This window comes from Trichosurus vulpecula, chromosome 3 (genome assembly GCF_011100635.1).
Source record: "Trichosurus vulpecula isolate mTriVul1 chromosome 3, mTriVul1.pri, whole genome shotgun sequence".
Taxonomy (NCBI): domain Eukaryota; kingdom Metazoa; phylum Chordata; class Mammalia; order Diprotodontia; family Phalangeridae; genus Trichosurus; species Trichosurus vulpecula.
Genome location: NC_050575.1, coordinates 22589235 through 22610575, shown reverse-complemented (window position 1 = coordinate 22610575; position 21341 = coordinate 22589235). Strand labels below are relative to the sequence as shown.

General features: G+C 35.2%; 1 protein-coding gene across 3 annotated transcripts in view; it reads right to left on the bottom strand.

The window, feature by feature from the left end:
* Positions 1-21341, bottom strand: part of AFF4 (AF4/FMR2 family member 4) — an 82399-nt gene that overhangs the window by 24057 nt on the left and 37001 nt on the right. For 2 of the 3 annotated variants that reach the window (XM_036748681.1, XM_036748683.1), the window contains exons 2-7: positions 18238-18364; positions 15127-15939; positions 13634-13678; positions 12777-12863; positions 9259-9292; positions 7632-7680 (exon numbers count right to left, since the gene is read on the bottom strand). In XM_036748681.1, the coding sequence (XP_036604576.1) occupies positions 7632-7680; positions 9259-9292; positions 12777-12863; positions 13634-13678; positions 15127-15939; positions 18238-18360 (1151 nt within the window). In that variant the 5' untranslated portion in view covers positions 18361-18364. Of the gene's footprint in view, positions 1-7631; positions 7681-9258; positions 9293-12776; positions 12864-13633; positions 13679-15126; positions 15940-18237; positions 18365-18926; positions 19020-21341 lie in introns of all 3 variants that reach the window. The other variant, XM_036748682.1, reaches the window with a different exon arrangement.

The window sequence follows — 21341 nt, the reverse complement described above, 5'->3', positions numbered from 1 at the left end:
TTTCTTCTTTCAATTCTGAGCCTAGTTGACTGTCCATCTGTCCATCAGAGCTATATGAGTGCTAGCTATTGTTTTTTTAAAATAGTATTTTCTTTTCCTTCAATTACATGTAAACTATTATTTGTTAATAATAGTAACAATTATTATTTCATTTTCCTATATGAGTTATAAGGCAGCTATCTTTTGAGTAGTCATGAATCTCCTGGAGGGGGAATTTTTTTAGATAATATTATCAGTGATTATTTTTCCCAATCATTTCGGTTGCAAGTCTTTCAGTGCTGACAAGGCTTTCAAAATCATGTTGCATCCAGAAGAGACTTCTTCCATGGCAGTTGGTCTGTTCTGGTAGCTCTTCTTGACTTCATTTTCTTAAGTCTCATTTCTTCTTCCTTACTGAATATTGGGGAAGTATTGCGTTTTGTGAGGTGATACACTATTTGTGATTTTTCATTTTTATCTTGTATTGCAAATGAGTCTATAATTATAAAGGCAAGTTGTCCATACCTGGTGTATGTTTTACAGAGGAGAGGAGTTTTCCGGCTAAGGGAGTTTCTCTGGGCTTTTTTGTCCTCCCTTATTCACAATGTTTTATTACACTGGATCATGCTTCTATAGGAAATCATGATAATTAGTTCATTTCCCATTTATTGTTATTAAGAGATTGTTTGAAAAGTTCAGGTTCCACTAAATGTTTTGTTGTCTTTTTTTTCTTCTTTTATCTTGGCAGTGGTATTGACTTTTGCTCTAACTACTTGATGGTATCACTGTATACAGGCAAATGATTCAGAAATGATACACATCTTTAATCAATCATTTCCTACATGGTAAAATTCAATCACAATTTCACTTTCTGTGATAATCAGTGTTCATGTCCATGTTATTTACTTACTCACCCTAAAAAAAAAGCATTCACTAACTCCAGGCAAGACACCTGTGAGTAACTAGTCTTACACCCCTTCTTTTCTTCTTTCTAAACTAAATTTTCCCATGTACTTTTCACTCTCCTTCCACATATCCACCGTTACATTGAAATCCTTGAGAATCAATGTCTATGTCAATGTAGGCTCTGCCAGTCATGTGTGTGACCACAGGGATGTTACCTAATCTCACCAGAGGGTGAGATGACCTGCCTGCACTGGACTCAATTTCATCTGAGGTTCCTTGCAGCTCTAAATATATACTCCTATGATTTAGAGTAGTCAGTAAAAATATTTTGAGCATGAACCTCTAAAATGAATATATTTACTTATTAAATTGGTACCTACACCATGAGAAGGACTTTCTTCTGATACTTCTCCATACCACTGAAATCACAGGTCCAGTCCCTATCCCTATAAATTATATACATATACTACTACCCTAAGAATGTGTATTATATTTATTATATATATATATATATATATATATGTGTATATATATATATATATGAAGAAATTTTAAAAGGGATGAGAAAAGGTGCAATAATATTTTATCCTAGAGTCAATATGGAGCCACTGGAGTTAACTGAGTAGAGGGGGGACATGGTTAGATCTGCACTTAGGAAAATCACTTTGGCAGTTAATAGTGTGGAAGATGATCAGGAGTGGGGAAAAACCACTGTAACAGTCTAGGCTAAAAGTGATGAGGGCCTGAACAAGGGAGATGGTTCTCTTCTTTTTTTGTCTCACAGTATCTTCAAAACATAACAGTACTATTTATAGGTTGTTTGTCTCAAATGTCTACCTCTATGGCCCCTTTTGATATTAAGGTTCGAGAACCTTTTTTTAACATCTAGAATGTAAATGGTCCTTATAAAATTTAGCCTTCTGATTGTTTACTTATAGCTACCTTTTAGTTTTTCTCCTGACTTCACATTTACACTTCCAACTTCCTTTTCAGCTCTAGGTTTTTGTCCCTTCCCATCAAGAATATTTGAAAAATCCTCTTTTTTACTGAAGGTCCTTTTTTTCTTTGTAGGATAGCTAAATTTTCCCAGATAAGTTATTCTTGGTTGTAGACCTTTGTCTTCTGCAGTATCTAATTCCATGTTCTCCACTCCACTAAGTGACAATTGATAAATCTTGAGCGATCCTTATTGTGGTTCCTTGATAAATCCTTTTTCTGGATTCTCATATTATTTTAAAATTTTGTCTGATAGGTCTGGATTTTGGAAATGATGTTGTAGGAAGTTTTCATTCTGGGCTTTCTTTCAAGAAGTGAACAGTGGATTTCACATTGCCTTCTTGTTCTAATATGCCTAGATAGTTTTCTTTTACCAATTTCTTGATACAGAAAAGGTTTCTTAAGAGTACCTTTTCAAGGAGAACATGTGAGTTATGCTTCTATTTAGTTGCAACATTCTTAATAAGGTAAGGTGATTGCAAAACTCAGGAAATCTCAAAAAAATTTTTTTTCAAATAATTATTTTTAATCACTCAAGTTGGCAAACATGGGAATGGTTGCCAACTCTTCTCTCCTTTGCCACTCATAACCAATCTGTTGTCAAATCCTCTAGATTCTATCTCCAACTCTCCATCTATCCCTTTCTTTCCTCTCATATATTCTTGTTCCTAGTTCAGTTCTCACCTGGACTACTGCAACAGCCTCCTAACTGGTCACTCTGCATATCCCTCTCCAGTTTGTCCTCTCACAGCTGCCAAAGTGACATTTCTAAAGCATAAGTCTGATCATGTCATACACTTGGCTCAGGAAGCTTCAGTACCTCCCTAAGATAAAATCTAACTTCCTCTCTTTGGTATCTAAGGCCCTTCACAATATGGCTCCAGTCTATCTTTTCAAACTGATTTCCCATTACTCCCTAATCATGTATTTTATGTTCCATTATAACATATACTTGCAGTTCTTGGTCCATAATATTGCATCTCACACCTCCATGTCTTAACGTGGGCTGTCCTATACATGTGGAATGCTCTTCTTCTTTCATCTCTAACTAAAGGCATTTACTAATTTCCCCAGCTGTTTCTGCTCTCCCTCACTCACATTTCATTTATTTTTTGAGTAATTACTTATTTTTAAAAATTTTCCCCCACTTACATGTAAAAACAATTTTTAACATTCATTTTGAAACTTTGAGTTCCAAATTCTCTCCCTTCCTCCCTTCCCACCCTCCCTCATTGAGAAGGCCAGAAGTTTCATATAGGTTATACATACGTAATCACGTAAAACATTCCATAACAGTCATGTTGTAAAAGAAAACACAGACAAAAAAAGCTCAAGAAAAATAAAGTTAAATTCAGACAGGACTTCTTTCTGAGGGGGTGGGGAGCATTTTTCATCATATGTCCTTCAGAGTTGCCTTGGATCCTTGTACTGCTAAGGATAGCTGAGTCATTCACACCTGATCATCTCACGATATTGCTGTTACTTACTTGTACACAGTACACATCACTTTCCATCAGTCCATGCAAGTCTTTCCAGGTTTTTCTGAGGCATCCTCCTCATCATTTCTTATAGAACAATAGTATTTTTTTTTTGAGGTGGGAAGGCAGGGTAATTGGGGTAAAGTGACTTGCCTGAGGTCACATAGCTAGTAAGTGGGTCAAGTGTCTGAGGCCCGATTTGAACTCAGGTCCTCCTAACTTCAGGGCCGGTGCTCTACTCACTGGGCCACCTAGCTGCCCCAGAACAATAGTATTTCATCATAATCACATACTATAACTTGTTCAGCCATTCCCCAAATGACATGCATCCCCTCAGTTTATAATTCTTACCCCTAGAAATGAGCTGCTATAAATATTTTTGTATAGATCCTTTTCCTTTTTTTTTAATCTCTTTTGGGATACAGACCTAGTAGTGGTATTACTAGGTCAAAGTGTATGCATGGTTTTATAGCCCTTTGGGCATATTTCCAAATTACTCTACATAATGGTTGAATCAGTTCACAACTCCACCAACAGTGCACTGGTGTTTCATTTTTCCCACATCCCCTCCAACATTTGTCATTTACCTTTTCTGTTCCTATTGGCCAATCTAAGAGGTATGAGGTCCTCAGAACTGTTTTAATTTACATTTCGTCAATCAATAGTGCTCTAGAGTATTTTTTCATATAGCTACAGATAGCTTTGATAACTTCATCTGAAAATTGATCATATTTTTTGATCATTTATCAATTGGGGAATGGCTCTTATTTTTATAAATTTGACTCAGTTCTCTGTATGTTTGAGAAATGAGGCCATTATCAAAGGGACTTGCTTCAGATTTTTTTTCAGTTACTATTGCTAACTGTATGTACCTCTATCCTATCCCCCATTTATTCTATTCTCTCTCTCCTTTTACCTTATCCCTCCTCAAAAGTGTTTTGCTTCTGACTATCCTTCCCCCAATCTGCCCTCCCTTCTATCAAACCACACCCCCCCATCTCCTTCTCCTTCTACCTTCCTGTAGGGTAAGACCAATTTCTATACCCAACTGAATGTGTATTGTAATGTTATTCCTTCTTTGAGCCAATTTTGAAGAGAGTAAAGTTCACTCATTCTCCCTTACCTTCCTCTCTCTCACCCTCCACTGCTGAAATCTTTTCCTTGCCTCTTTTATGTGAGATAATTTACCCCATTCTACCTCTCGCTTTCTCTTTCTTCCAGCACATTCTTCTCTCACCCCTTAATTTTATTTTTTTAGATATCATCCCTTCAAATTTAACTCATATCTATGCCCTCCTTCTGTATATACTCCTTCTATCTACCCTAATAATGAGAAAGGTCTCGTGAGTTACAAATATCATTTTCCCATGTTAGGAATGTAAACAGTTTAATCTTATTAAGTCCCTTATGATTTCCCTTTCCTGTTTACCTTTTTATGCTTCTCTCGAGTTTTGTATTTGAAAGAATGATTTTCTATTCAGCTCTGGTCTTTTCATCAAGAATGCTTGAAAGTCCTTGATTTCACTGAATATCCATTTTTTCCCCAAAGGATTATACTTAGTTTTGCTCAGTAGGTGGTTCTTGGTTGTAACCCTAGCTCCTTTGCCCTGTAAAACATCATATTCCAAGCGCTCTGACCCTTTAATGCAGAAGCTGCTAAATCTTGCATTATCCTGACTCTGGCTGCATGATACTTGAATTGCTTCCTTCTGGCTGTTTCCAATATTTTCTCCTTGACCTGAGAACTCTGGAATTTGGCTATAATATTCCTGGCAGTTTTCATTTTCAGATCTCTTTCAGGAGATTGGTGGATTCTTTCAATTTCTATTTCACCCCCTGGTTCTAGAATATCAGGGTAGTTTTTCTTGAGAATTTCTTGAAAGACAATGACTAGGCTCTTTTTTGAAGCCTAGTTTTGAGACTCATGTTTCATGACTCTTTTGCATCACTCTCATTTCTCTTCTCAATACCTCTCTTACTTGATTTTCAAAATCCTTTTCGAGCTCTTCCATGGCCTGAGACCAATTCATATCTTTCTTGGAGGCTTTAGATGCAGGAGCCTTAGCTTCATTGTCTTCTGAGTATGTGTTTTGATCTTCCTTGTCACCACAGAAACTTTCTATAGCCAAGAGTTTTTTTCTGTTGTTCACTCATTTTCCCAGCGTATTTACTTGACTTCCAGGGTGGAGGGTGTACTGTCCCAAGCTTCAGTGGTTTTGTGTAGCTGTTTGCAGAAATGCCTCCAGGGACCTGTAAATTTTCAGTTCTTCCAAGGTGGTATTATCTAAGGAGAGCTGTTTACTACTCTCTCGGTCTGTGAGCAACCACAAGCATTTTTTTCTGCCCTGGAACTGTGAAGAGGGTCCCCCCTCCACTGTTGCTGCAATCTCTGCTATGCTGGTACTCCTCCTCACCCTGGGACTACCACCCAGGACTGAGACTCAGATTCAAGTATGAGTAAAGCAACAGAGTCCTGCTTCAGTGCTAAGAAAAAGACCCCCTGTAATCTCCTTCTGACCAGCTGTTCAATCCCCTTACCGTCAATGGGCTGAGCGCTTCTGAAGCAGCTACTACTGCTGATTTAGTCACCCCCAAGACCTGCCCCTGGTTTCCTGGGGCTACGCTGCTGCGGCTTGTGCGGGACCGTGCTCCACTCTCACCCAGGTGTGACAGACCCCCTCCTGCTGACCTTTTAAGTTGTTTTGGTGTCCATGGGCTGAGAGGTCTGGAACCTACCACTGCTGCCAGTGATTCAGTTGTCCCAAGGCCTGCTCCGGGTTTGCTGGGGCCCAGTCTGTGCTGGCATGGCCTGTGCTCCTTTCTCACCCTGGTACAACATACCCTTCCTGATGATTTTCCAAGTTGTCTTGGGCTAGAAATTTGTTTCACTCTGTCTTTTTGTGGTACCTGTTGCTCTAGAATTTGTTTAGAGGCATTTTTTCAAAGGTATTGAAGGTTTTGTGGGAGAGCCCAGGCAAGTCTCTGCCTTTACTCTGCCATCTTGGCTCTGTCCTCACATTTCATTTGTGCTTTTGTATCTCTGGCATCAGCACAGTTCTTCAATAATGGCTTACTGAACTGAAGGCTTCAGTTACCAGAATCCTCATTTTGTAATGTTTTCTGTTCCTTGGATTATATTCCAATATCCAGTCAATTGGAAAAGAATTCTTTCATTATGTGATTACTAACACTTCCCTTCACACCCACATTGGTAAACCTGATCTGAGTTCACACGGCCTTATTCATCATGCCAACTAAAAGGTACTTCTCTGATGGCTAGTTTTGAGGATGAAATGAGACTTGTCTTTGGGCAGAAAAAAAAAATATTTTCTTCTTAGTACACTATATGCTTTCGGTCCCAAGACTGCTTTAAGAAAATTTCCTGGTTTCCTTATTCAAGTTCCCTAAACATTTGGTATAGAGCGTGTTATATAATTATATACAGTATCCATTTTCTCCATCCATGTATATCAAATGTTTAACACTTCCCTGACTAGACGATTAAGAATCTTGCTGTTTTTATATCCCTTAACACATATGCTAAAGTGACAGAACTCAAAGGTCTCTCTGTACATGAAGATGATTGAACAAAACCTATGATCAACACAAATGTGATCTGAGCTATTCTTCAGCATCAATGATGAATTACATTCATTTATTCATCCTGTCTTATCAAGTTCAATAAATGATCTAAAGAAAACACGTTTAGACTGAGATTAGGAGTGGAATATGTGGCCACAGAATATAAGAACATTAAATGGACCAAGTGGCTATCAAATGCATACACTTGACATCACTGGTATAAAAGTTCTACTCACTGAGCTAAGGGGTCATAGGCTTAGGTCTACTAGATAAATATTCATTAAATAAATCATATAGGAATTAGAAAGGTATTTGAGGGCTTAACTATTATAACAGCACCATCCCCTCCCTCCCTCCCACCCTCCTTTCCTTTTTCCTCTCTCTCCCTCTCTCTCTCTCTCTCTGTCCCCATTTCTACCCCCTCACATTGCCTGCCAAATAAATCACTGAGACTTAGGGATAGTATAATTGTTGTATACTGTAATACTATTAGTTGGTCTATAGATCTTATAAGCATTGACCATACTTTTAGAAGACATTTTAATTTAATACTTACTATACATTCACAAATGAAATAAAAAAAAATAATTCCAAACCTAAAAAGAGGACATTTCTAAATTTTGTCCCAAATTCCCAAACTATACAGATTAACAACTCTAAAAATTAAAGATAATTAAGTGATTAACTTACGATTTGGACTGATGCCCATTTGAAGTTTTAGATGAAGGATTGTATCTTTCTAGAATAAAGAGATTGCTCAAGTGAGTAACTGACACAGTTTGAGAAACAGTCAAACTGTAGTAACATTTAATGAGAATAACTGAGAGGATTCAGGTATTAGTACAGCTGACTTGAGACAACCTCAGTTTTCTTATGAGAAATCATCAACTAGCCTATCTGTGGCAAAACAACTGGATATCAACAGTAACAGAGGAAAATCCTTTTTGACTGACACAATAAATTAATAACTTTCGATATCAAGAAAAGCATATTTAACTATGAACATAAGTTATAGGTGAGGTTAATTTGCAATATTTAACTGGTATGCCTGAAATGACTATTGAAGATGAAAGAAATAAAGCCTGAATCAGAGTTATAGTTATGTGTTTCCATCCCCCAAAGTACAAATCTCAAATTAATCAATAGTTGTACTTAACAGAATGGTTTCTGCTAATGGTCATGTGTCAGGCCACAATGGAATTCATTTAGCCAAAGCCTAGTCGTTCACACCAATTCAATGTTTTGCTCTTGTGAGGGACAATCTCAAACTAAAAGATCAGTGACTAGATGGCAGTTCAGTTTAGGGAGCTCACTAAACCTAGAATCAGAGCACCAAGGTTCAAAACCCTGTTCTTCCACTTATTAGCTCTGTGATCATGAGCAAGTCACTTCATCACTCTGGGCTTCAGTTTTCTCATTTATAAAATGAGGGACCAGGCTAGATGATCAAGATTCCTTCCAGCCCCGAGATTTTATGATCCAAAATCCTCATTTATCCACAGTATCTTCAGTTGTATATTTTTACTTATTTTGCCTAGCAAATGCCATCACCATGCAATGGTTTCTTAGGGTACTATGTTCCCCCTAAAGATCTTGGTCTAGGTGTGGATAAATCTCTTTTTGCCTAAGTGCAAGTAAAAGTCTAAGGCTGGTAGCGGCAACTGGTAGTGAAATGTGGGATAGTTTTGAAACCTGGGCAAATGCGGGGAAAAGGTAGTGATGAAAGGGGGAAGAGGACACTAACTAAAACCTTCTGGGAGTTTTCATCAAAGTCTTATCTTGTTTTTATGGCCAGGAAAAGATAATTAGAGATGCACAAAATTCATTTATGTATTTTCTGGTAAGCATAACTTGGAAATCCTTCATTTTCATTTATGGGTCAGAAACTTATTTTAATATGATGAATATATTAATTTGGTCTATAGCGACATAAGAAGCTTAGTTTTATAAGTAAAAATAAATATTCCAAATGTCTTAATATAAAATAACTCATCATCACCAAGAGATAAATAAAACAGGCATATCTTAAAGGGTACTTGGTTTGACAAAGGGACCCAGACAGCTTATTTCAGAAGAAACTTTCTAGAACCCAGTCATTCCTGATCCCCCAGAAATAAGTCATGACATCTCCAATCCATATCTCTCATACTGTTCTGTATGTGTCTATCACTCTTACAAGATTTTAAAAAGTTTATTGCAGGAAAGCCTAGGTCGTATTTTTTTCATGTATGTGTCACCAACTCCAAGCACAGTGTACTACACAAATACAAACTTGATATTTGTTTAATTTAAGAACCAAAGTAACAGAAATACTTACTTTGTTCTCCAGGGCCGAAATTTGACTGAGATTCCTAAAAATGGGGGGAAAAAGTTACGTTACAGTGATCTCAAGAGAAAGCTGAAATATTCATTTGAGAAGCTGACTTCAAATCAAACTGCCTAGTTCCACCTAACTTATTTTGGAGTACTGTTATGGTTTTTATAGCTAGATGACAAGGTAAAAAAGTTAATCACTTATAATTTAACATTCTGTTCATCCATCTATTACAGATTATTAGCCAATGCAACTTTGTGGTCAATGATGGACTTTCCCTGTGCCAAATAGCAACCTCCAATCATTTAAGCATGCTCTTCTTTCTCTACCTGTCACTAACATTCCATATTACAATGTTGCTCCTGTCTTAACTCATTACCCTCAATGGAAAATGAATGGCTTAAATTACTCTAGTATGCTTGTAACATGTTTTCTTAATTAAAATCATAATTACAGGCAAAATATGTTGGTTAAAATATTTAGAGAATCAGTTTGCTAAAACTCATGGAAATGTGATTATTGTCACCAACAAGGATTTTCCATGGTGTTTTGCATCCTGTTTATCTGTTCCCTACCAACTAAGTAAATCTCCATAGCTTGTAGTGTCAAGGTCCCCTCCAAATCCCTACAGTTCCACAAACTCAGCTCCACATAACATCATTTGGGGGATGAAGGGATAGAATTAAGGAATACGAACACAGTAAGTATCAGACATTGGCTCCCAAACTAAGGTTACCATTTCGGCATCCTAATCCAAGAAGGTCATTTTATACCTCAAATATGTCAGATATGCATAAGCATAAGTATAAATTTACCTATAGTCAATTCTGTAGCTCTAGGTAGTCTATTAAATCCCTCAAATTAGCACTGCCACTTAAATATAGTCACCAGTCAAAATGCATTGCACACGGCAGATAATATACAACACAATTTAGTTATTTGAAAAGCAAAGAAAATAACAACCACCAAAAAAGTGTAATACAAAATAGAAATGGTTGGTTGTGTGCATTTCTAGCATAGTACTGACAGACTGACAGGAAAGAGACAACTTTAATCACATGAAACAAAAAACTTTTGCACAAACAAAATCAATGCAACAAAGGTTAGAAAGGAAAGCACGACAGAAAACTGTATCTTCACCAATTAGCTCTGATAAAGATTCAATATGCAAGGCATAAGCGGTCAATGGATATAAACAAACAATGCTCAAAAGAACTGTAAACTATGGAACCATATGAAAGAATACTCCAAATCACTAAAAGAAGGGAAACGCAAATGAAAACAACTCTGAAGTCCCAACTCCTACTCAGAAAATTGGCAAAAAATGACAAAAGATTTTAAGTGTTAAAGCTACGCAGGTGGAAAGAAGAGTTACAAGAAGATGCTCCCATCAAGGTCCACAAGTACTGCACAATACATATTTATAAATTTTTAACGTACTGATCAGTTATTCTGATTTTTTTTCTTGTCTTTAAAAAATACTATTTGTTATATGGGATGGCTCACAAAGAGGGTAAGAAGGAATATGGGGAAAACTATTGTGATATAAAAAAAGCAAATAATAAATAAAAACCTTTTTTTACAAAATAAAACCGAACAGTCTAATTTTAAGGCCCAAACACTGACTCTGAGAAGAACTGACTATTTTCTTCCCTACTTCATTTTGGAAGTAAGTATCTATGGGAGAAAAACACTTCATATACTGACAGGCATAGCTGATGTGCTGACTGGTTCTATGGGATACCCCACCAACTTTAAATCTTTGTTATAAAGCTCAATGGGTAGGGAGGGGAATCTTGAGAAACAAATATGACACAAAAACAAAAGGTTTCAACTTTTTGTTTTTTTTTTTTTTGGAGGGGGAAGGCAGTGCAATTGAGGTTAAGTGACTTGCCCAAGGTCACACAGCTAGTACATGTGTGACGTGTCTGAGGCCGGATTTGATCTCAGGTCCTCCTGACTCCAGAGCCAGTGCTCTACTCACTGCACCACCTAGCTGCCCCAAGGTTTCAACTTTTAAAAAATGATTTTTAAATGTCTGGGTTATTCTGCTAGCTGCTTTCCTAATTATGGTTGATCTACCCTCACACTTCCAGTTTACATTCAAATTGATTATAAAGAATAACTTTTGGGATAGATTGATAATATCTGCCAATATTCTATTTAATAACATTTACATCAATGTTTATTAGTGATACCAATGTAGAGTACTTTTCCTCTGATATCCTCTGGTTTGAGTTGCAGGATCATTTATGTTCCATAGAAGAAATTTCTTAGAGTCCTGCTTTTTTCTATTGTTAAATACAGTTTTTGAAACAAATTCATTTTTGTCCTTTAAATGTTTGACAGAATTTACTAGTAAGTCCAACACTTAATAATTTATAGCTTATTTGCAGCATTAGTCTTGGAAGGAACCATCAATCCAATTCCTTTACTTTACAGGTGACAAAGTCAAGGTCTAGAAAAGTTAAGCGATTTGTCATGCTCAAACAATAAAGTGGCAGAGTAAGGATTTGAAGAAAAGCCCCCTGAATATAGTGCTTCTTTCCTTGTATCCTAGACTGAGTCATTTGGGTTAACTTGTTTTTAAATTTTGTTTTAATTTCATATTTCTGTAGACATTCATCCATATCGCTTATGATTTTCAGGATTGTTTATAATTTTATATATTCTCCAATTACTCTAATTTCTCTCTTCTCACTATTAATTTTTACAATTTGTTTTCTCTTTTGATTAATTTAATTAATAGTTTAATCAATTTATTATATTTTCAAAAACAATTTTTGTTTCATTATTTCAATTTTTAAAAATTTCAAATCTGCTTACTTTTAATTTTCAAATTTTACCCTTTATGGTTGCTTGGGGTTTATTAGTTGATTTTCCTTTTTAGTCCAATTTTTTATTCATTAAGTCTTCTCTTTCATTAACATAAGTGTACAAAGATACAAATCTGCCGCTGATGATTACTTTAGCTGCATATGAAACATGTTATGTTATTGCTTTCATTATCTGTAACGTAATTTTCATAAGTTTTTCTCTCAGTTGGTGTTTGCTCTCAATATTTGTCAAATATTTTTAAAAATTTAAATTGTCTTTGTTTTCACATCATCTTTTTTTCTAATATATTCTTCCACCTTTCAGAAATCTGTCCCTTAAAACAGAAAAAAGGAGTTCAGTAAAACTAACCAACACACCAATCAAGTTTACAGTATATGATTTTAGTACTTTCAGTGGAAGACAAAAAATTGGAACAGATAAAAAATGGCTATAAATTCTTCAGACTAAAGTGAAGAAAAAGAAAGAAACAGGAATTGTATTCTATAAGAGGCAATCATTGTCAGGGTGGAAAGACAAAGGAGACAGATAGCCAGGTGATGCTAAGCATGTGGTACAATCATTAATGACAACTTATGAGTCCAAAACTCACTTTGGCAATTAAATGACACATTTAAATATCTTCATAACCTTACTAAAGTCATTTAGAGTTTGTTTATAGCATGAAAGTAATTTTGTTTACTCACTTTTGTCGGAAAAGGAAATTTAGAAGGTTCTGTTTTACATGGTGTGTGAATTGCAGTTAAAGGGGGAGGCCATGAGTGGGTCATCTCCTGAAATAAATTACTACAATTAGCTTACAACCCAAATATAAAAAAGCAAACCATGCCAAAAGTCCTATTTTATTTGCCATAACGTTTTTCATAATTATTGTCCGTACTTGTACATGCCCAAGCTAGAAAATGCATCTAAATAGACATCAAATATCTAAGTCTTTACTATGTGCGAAGCATGTTATTACAAAGATGAATAATAAAGCCCATAATCTCATATCTACAGCCTAGTTGAAGAGGTCAAGCAAACGAAGATTTTAAATAAGACATGTCTATTTATAAGTCCAATATCATATGAATGGTATAGGCAAAACATCCTCCTACAAAATTACTGTGGGCTAGTTAAGAAAGACTTCACTTGCCAATGCACGAGGGAAGCCAGATAACAGCTCTATTCTCTTTCTAGTACTAATAGCCCAGGAATGTAATTCCTGGTCATGAATTTATATTAATTAGATTCCAATGTTATTCTCAACCTAAGTGGTTAGCAGACTTCATTAGAATCAGATCCATACCTCAAAAACACTGTTTGCTACACCTGGCAAGTAATAATTTGTGCTTATTCCTGCCCTCAAAGCTAACTGTCAATTTGGAAGTTTTGTTAGTTTTTTTTTTTTTAAAACACTCTCTTGGAAGTACTCCTAACAGAGAGCAGTTAAACCATTTGAGGGAGAACAAAAACATCAGCTGTGGCAAAAATCTATTACTCTGATGGATTTTAGCCAAACACGCAAACAATTTTCATAAGCCAAAATAACCAGATAACTTACTTTAAGAATTTCATCCACACAGCTCACATCACCAGATGCAGACGCCTAAAAAACGTAAGATTGTTGATGATTTTTCAAGTCAACATATTAAGTCATACTAAACAAGTGAGGGAAGTAACAAGGCAAAACACCATTTAACATAATCATCATGGGGAAAATACTCTTTTTAAAAAATAACATAAGGTTTAGACCATCACCCTACACAGCATAAGCAAGATAAGTTCTAAAAATAAAGCTGACCTTACTATAAATAGGCATATCATTAAAAAAAACTTATAGAATGGAAGAAGTATCTTTCAGATCTATGGTTTGGGAAAAAAAATTCATAACTAAACAAGAGATCTAGATTACAAAAGCAAAACAATTTTAACTCCATACAATTTTTAAAAATCACTGCATGTAAACCAACCAACATTGTTCTATAGGAGAACTGTACAAATGGAAGCTGAAAAATAAATGGTACCAACCAGGAAGGAGATTGCTAAAATCATAAATGGAGTTTTCCTTTTAAAGTAGTGTTTAATGAACAAGCTGGCTTTTTCAAAAAACTGCTATCTTTTATTCTCATATCATCTTCAGTTCTGCATTTCCTTTACCCAGAGAATCATCTCTTACAACAAAAAAAGGGGAAATGTTGTTTAGAAAAACTACCCAACAAATCAACCAAGTCTGATGATACAGGGTATTCCAAAAGCCTTTCTGGGGGGAATCCTCTTTATATGCAATGTTCCATAGTAACCCACCTCTCTTGTAAAGAGAGGGAGGGGGTATTCTCTCATCCTTTTTTTTGATCTTAGTCATTGAAATTACTTAGTAAACAACTGACTTAGACACAAATTTAATTAATTTTGATACTATGAATCTCTAGGTACTGAAACTTTCCTAAAAACCTAACAATTGGCCATTTTAGTAATATTAGTAATTAGTAACACTTTGAAGAACATCTTGGAATTGTCATTACTACACAAACAATATATTTCAAACAACTTTGAACTAAAAATGTTGTCTCAATATCTTCAAGGTACATATAGTGAAGAGTCCTAAAATTTATCTCTAGAATATATGAATCCGGTATATAAATCAGAACAGGTACAAATATAATATATAATCTATATAACCTACAAGGGAAAAAGATCTGTTATTAAAGAATCATGGCCACCACTTCATCACAGTTTTGTGGCTGGAGAGGGCTATTTGCTATACATAATTCATCAACAGAGCTACTGATGTCTTCATAGAAGTAAAAAAGTCAATCACAAAATACTATTTTCTACATGAGTATGAAGACTTCTTGCTGCCAAAAAAACCCAACAGCTAGTTTAGGGTCAGTAATATTTACAAAACAAGTAGCTAAACTTTGAAGGCTCCTTTTTCCTCAACTCTAAAATGAAGGGTATGGATGCGGATGGCCTCTCAAGTTCCTTCCAGTTCTAAATATATACCTCTATGATCTACCTTAAATCCAGGTTCTTATAAGTAAATAATCAACTTACATCTAATGGTTGGGAAGGTATTTTCAGTTTGGTTAGATGTGCTTTGCTACTAGGCTTCAGCTCACTCATGTTGTTGCTGTGGGATTGGCTGCTGTAGTGCTCAGAGGTTAGCTTTGGTTCCATGGACTCCTGTCCGTCCATGGGCCTTACGTAGGCAGTAGGTTTCTGTAACATTGAGTTTGACTTTGACATCAACGAGGGTGGAAAAGACTGGCTAGAGTGCTGTCCACTTGAAAATGAAGGAACACGAGAAGGCGAGTCCCAATTTGCATCAGGATCCCGTGGTGACTTAGAACGCTGCTCCTTGCTGTGGTGATCATTCCCATGAGCTCTGGAATGACTAGAGCTTAATGAAGAAACAGCAGGTGGTTTTCCAGGACTGGAAGAACGAGATTTGGAGTGTTCTGATCCGTGCTGGCTTTTTTTACGGCTACCACCACCGCCACTACTACTATATGCTTCACGGTCATGCCTCTGACCAACACTGCTAGTGCTGTTACTGCCACTTCCACTGGTCCGTTGGCTAGTGTGTCCACTCTGTAAACCTGAAGACCGTTTCTGTGACTGGGAAGAAGTGCTAGGTGCTGGTCCTACAGGAGTCCATTTGCTGCTCTGATGAGAGCTACCATGTCTGTGTTCACTAAAGAAACTTGGATTTGGTTTTTCATCTGTTGTTGATGGTATGGTAGGTTTGGGAATTGCAACAAGCTTTTGTAGAGATCTGTCTCCTATAAAATCCTTCATTTCGTAGGAGTCATCGTAGTTTCCAAGCATGCTCTGAATACGACTAGATAATTTGTCTTCTTTGCTAGTCTATGCAAAGAATAAAATGACATGAAATTACAATAAAGTACATAATTAAGATTATTTTTCAACTAAGCAGGAAAATTTTGAAAAATTTTACACCTCACTAATCCAAGTTTGATAATAGCCAGAGACAATAACTAACTCCATTACTTAAAGAAAAATTTACTCTCTTCTAAGAATACATTTTTACATTCAAATATTTTATGTCACTAAAACTTTAAAAGCTCTAAAACTTAGTATGTGAACATTCAAAAGAGAGGAAGATCACAAGAGGATAAAAATAATTTCATTGCTATGAAATTTCTTTTTGATGGAGCTGAAAATCCTGGTGGTTAAAGAGGTGATATTGGTGACAGCAAGCATTCTGGAAAATCAATGAAAACATCATATGATTTTCCAAATGCAATCTAACTTGATCTCTTCCTCTAATCAATTTTCTGGCAAAGCAGTTGGGAAAAAAAATGTACACCAGGGGGCCAGAAATATCAAACTTCAATATTCCTTAACTTATCAGAGTTCTAAGCCAATCAAATGGCCCATGCTCATATTCTGACAGTTTAGGAAAACATTACCAAGGAACATGATATAATGTTCCTTAATATTCAACATTATAGTTCAAGTTAAAACTGGAATATTTCCCTAATTCAACAAAGCTTCAGGCTAGTCAGCTGGTCAATGTACATATTTTGACTGCCAATGAAAACATCAACAGGAACGTAATGTTTGCTGGCTTCCCAATTATGGTTAAAATTATGACTAAAAATTCAATGGAATCAGTCTGTGCTTCATATCCTAACACTAACCATTTTTCCTCTCCACTCAAAACAGTCTTGAAAAACTACAAATTTAAGAAAGCATAAAGACAATTTGAAATATTCAATTCTGGTCATCCCAAATTTAACTTTAAAATACACTTAAGTTTTAATATCAATTATGTACCAATGTAAAAATGTACTTAGGAAGCAACAAAAGGGAATTGGCCTGTTTACTACATTTGTTCTGATATAATGTACAAAATTTGGGGAAATTTTCTTGGTTACTGTCTAAACAGAATTAACACTATCTCACCACCAAAAGGAACATAAAAGTACTTATATTTATGCTGGCACTCATCGATAATAACTTCAGGGTTCTTAAAAAGTAATTGCTAGTAACATGTGAGAGAAACAAATATACAGCTCTTTATATTGTATCACAGAGTTCAGACTCTACTATAAATTGCTACCTCAGGCCTCTTCGTTTTAACTGAGTACTTTAAAAAAAATTTTAATCAAAATTATCTTCCTTCGACCTTTTCCTCTCCCTGGCCCTTGACCACGTACAACATTTTTTAAAAAATTTATTTATGCAATATAAATGGCTATGCCAATAGGCCTAGATGAAATTTAGAAAAACCTGTATCGAGTTGTTTTTAGATTTTTAAGTACCAAATTTTCTGGTCTGTTTTCTATAAAGGTCAAGAGAAGAGATGCTTGTCATTATTATATATTGTCACAGTATTACTACTGTCATAATACACTAAATAGATTTGAAATCAGTCACAAAATAGATCAGAAGCAATTAAAGGAACTCCAATAAGAAATCAATGATAAAGACCATTTCAAGTTTCTCAAAATTTTTAGAAGTCAAAATGTTAGCAAGGTCAGTACTGTATGTAATTATAAATCAAATATCAGAAAATATTCTTAATTTTGTTACAAGAAATTCAGCATAAAAATTAAGGGGTGCAGTTACTCAGAACAAGATCAACATCTGTCACATGTTCTCATGTAATATATTGCCTAAGTTTACTCTTTCATTAGTAAGTTTCATTAGTCACTGTACCTTGAGATTTAGAAAACTAGTTTAGAAACCAGAAAACCTTAAGACGCAATGTCTAAAATTTGTGTTTCAATAAGAAATATACTACAGACATCAATGAAAACACTGGTTTCCATGCAACTGTTTTGTCTGTTGTGGCCAAAATTAGTGTGGTATAATACCACATTTATTGTGAACAATTAAAAAATATAGCAATAAAATGCAGTTGCAAATTAAAATAAAGGCTACTAGAAGCACAGAAGTTGGAAGTTTCAGAGCGATAAAGGCCATTAAGGATCACTGTCCTAGCCCAACTAAAACATTTTACAGAAAAGGAAATCCATTTCAGAGGAGTTAAGGGATTTGTTCAAGATCACACAGCCAGTTAGGGACAGACTAGAAAGTACAACATGAACCAAATTTTCAAGTTAAAAAATAATAACCATAATAATACAGAACCATTACATTTTATTTTGATGCAAGTTTAAAATGAGGTAAACTCACAACTTTGTATGGTTCAGCAAAGAGAGGAGAGTTAGGTGGGAAGGCTTCTTCACCCTGATGAATTTCCTGATTTCGCCTTTCCCTTTCTTTCATACGAAGCACATTCCGGTCTTCACGGTTCATGTTGCTATGAACAAAAACACAATATTCTATCACGGATAGAAAAGGAAGGGGAAGAGAAGATGAAATAACATCTGTTGTATTGAATATGCCCATTCAGTACTTAAAATTAGAGAGTTCCTTATCACAGCCTCTCTCCCAAACAAGAAAGGCCACTACCTAAGTATGATCATGAACTGGTGAGTGTTGTTTCTATCTAGTCACTACTAAAACATGTTTCACTAGTGAGTTTTATACAATTTACAAATGAAACCATAACCCAGAACTGTCCGACCCCTTCACCAACACACTTTTCACTTAATTTAAGTAAATCTGTTAAACGGAGTTTGCTACAAATCAGTCCAGGGAAATTTGTAAATGTGATTTCTCTAAATTCTGAAGGAAGGCACCACTGAAATCCAACTTGCCACCACTTACTATTTTGCTTCTAGGTTTTCTTCTTAAGAAGTCTCCTAACTTTTATTTTCTACTAACTGAATTATTACCACACTCCTCCCTCCTTCCCCTTTTCCCCTTCCCTTTTTCCCATGTCCCCACAGGCCAGTGCTTGTTGTCTACTTTTCATCTACCTTATTTTGATTTCTTTTTGTTCCCAACACAGCTTCCTTGGTGTCCATCCTGTATGGCAGTTTGACCTCAGCTTTGCTGTTGTTCTAGATTCCCTAAAAAACGACATTTCTGCTCTAAATACATTAATATTTCAATAAATGGCAAAACTGGAATGTCTAATCCAGGTTTGTTGGGGGTGGGTTGCAGGGTTGGGAGACCATATAGCAAATTTATCCAAAATTATCTTGGATTAATATCACTAGATTGTATTGAAAAACAGAAAATTTTATTTCAAAAGGGAAAAGGGTATTTTTATTTCTTTAACTGTTTGAAATGTTCTGCTTCTACTAAGAGCAAAACAATGGGAGCCAGCAGAAAGGATTTAGGTAAAAGATAACTAAAAAGAGTAACTGGAATAGGTTACCAAGGGAGGCTGTGCGCAACCTACTTCCCTGGAAATCCTGAACCATTTGTCCTGGTTTTATTAGGAACAGCCCTGGGAATGGCAAAGATATAGACCAGGCAATTCTTCTAGCCTTGTGCCATGTATTTAATCTAATAAAAAATTATGAATCTTTTGTTTAATTAAAAGAAATATATTAAGATTTAAGAAACTAAAAATAGGGAAGTTAAGAGCATTCACTTGAACACTAAGTATCACGTCAGTATCTGAGGACGAAAATATTAATTTCACAATATTTGATCCTGTCCAAATATAGACATTTCATGTAATCTTTTATTAAAAATGCCCTTTAAAAACTTCTGAATGAATACTTAAGCCAAAAGTCTTATCAAAGTATTGGGATATTGTACAAAAATAAGTTTATAAACTCCTTGAAGGGAGAGACAATGTCTTCTACTTCTTTGGTCTCCCCTGTCCCTAACACAATGCCAAGCACACAACAGCATTATTAAGTGCTTGCTGATTATTTGATTCCTTTAGGTTCTGAAGCTTCCCTAAAAGCTGTCTTGTCAAACTTTTTTTAAAAATATTGCTACCTTCTATAACTTTATTAAAATAGCAGATGAGTAGAAAAAATGTTAAAAGACTATTATCTTAATTTGCTTTGGTCATGACAAAAGTAAAGTTCCTAAGTATGAGAAACATTGTTTTGCTGATATGTATGCTACTGGGCAAGTCAACATTTTATTTACATTAAATTTAGTTTTAAAAGTTTCATCAAAGTTATTTGTGAAAAATTTCATTATCTTCTTTTGGAGGAGGGAATGAGAGAAATCACTGCCATTTTTTTTAATTAGTAAAGAGAGGCTAACTTGCCATTTTTGAAGTCCAGCTACTTCTTTAACTAAACGTGAAAATAGTTATTTCAATAAAACAACTAAACTTTTTCCCTCCTTTCTTAAAACACCAATATGTTTGCCTAATTAATTTGAACTCATTGAAAATCTAGAATAATTCTGGTAGGAACTGGACTAAAGTTTACTTAAGCACTGCAGAAAAAAAATTCCTTCATAAATTCCATGGAACCTGTGTTGTGCAGGAACAATTTATCTAAAAATTACCATATCTGATGAAATTACAATCTGAACCCACTGAGTCTAGATATAAAATAGCTTCTCTTTGGAATGAGCAAGTAAAAACAATTAGTCAAAATTTCATAGGGGAGGGAATGAGATGTATATAAATACTCCTTATGTCTCATGCCCCTCCTATATCCTCTCTTTATCCTAGCTTCTGAATTTTCTTGGGATACTTTTGTGAGTCATTCAGAAGTTGAGGTAAGTTTGTTTTGAGGTTTGTAAGATGTCTGAAGTGGGAAGAACTAGAAGTATAGTTCCTACTTGACAGAACAAAAATAATTATAAAGATTTCCCTAGTCTAATCAGAAAAGGCCCTCATAAGAGTGTGTGTGTGTATATATATGTCTATATATATATATATATATATATGTTAGGATTATAACTTCTTTTATAATCCAGACACAGATATAACTTTTACAGAAGAGGCATAAATGAGTCTCAATTTTATATATATATAGCTATATATATCTATATATCTATATCTATATCTATATATCTATATATATCTATATATATATATATATATACACACACACACACATATATGAGAAACCTGAGATTCAAAAGGAAAAAGTGCCTTGGCTGGTGCTTCAAGGCCAATGCTCTACACTGTATTGCCTCCTCCATTTTCCATATTGCCAGCACTTTTTACACAAGATGCTGTTATTATTCCTCATTTCCCCTAAACAACCACCTCTATAGAGAAATTTTAAATTAGTTATACACTGTTTTGCTACCCTGGCTTTTAGGCCACCTATGAATCTTTGGGAACCTCCAAGCTCTACTCTTCCCTGTAAATTTATTGGTGAGGTTTTTAAAAGACAACTTTGAAAATAATAAAAGGAAATATGAAGCTTACTATTCTTGCTCCTTTAACAATCTCTTCCCCCCTC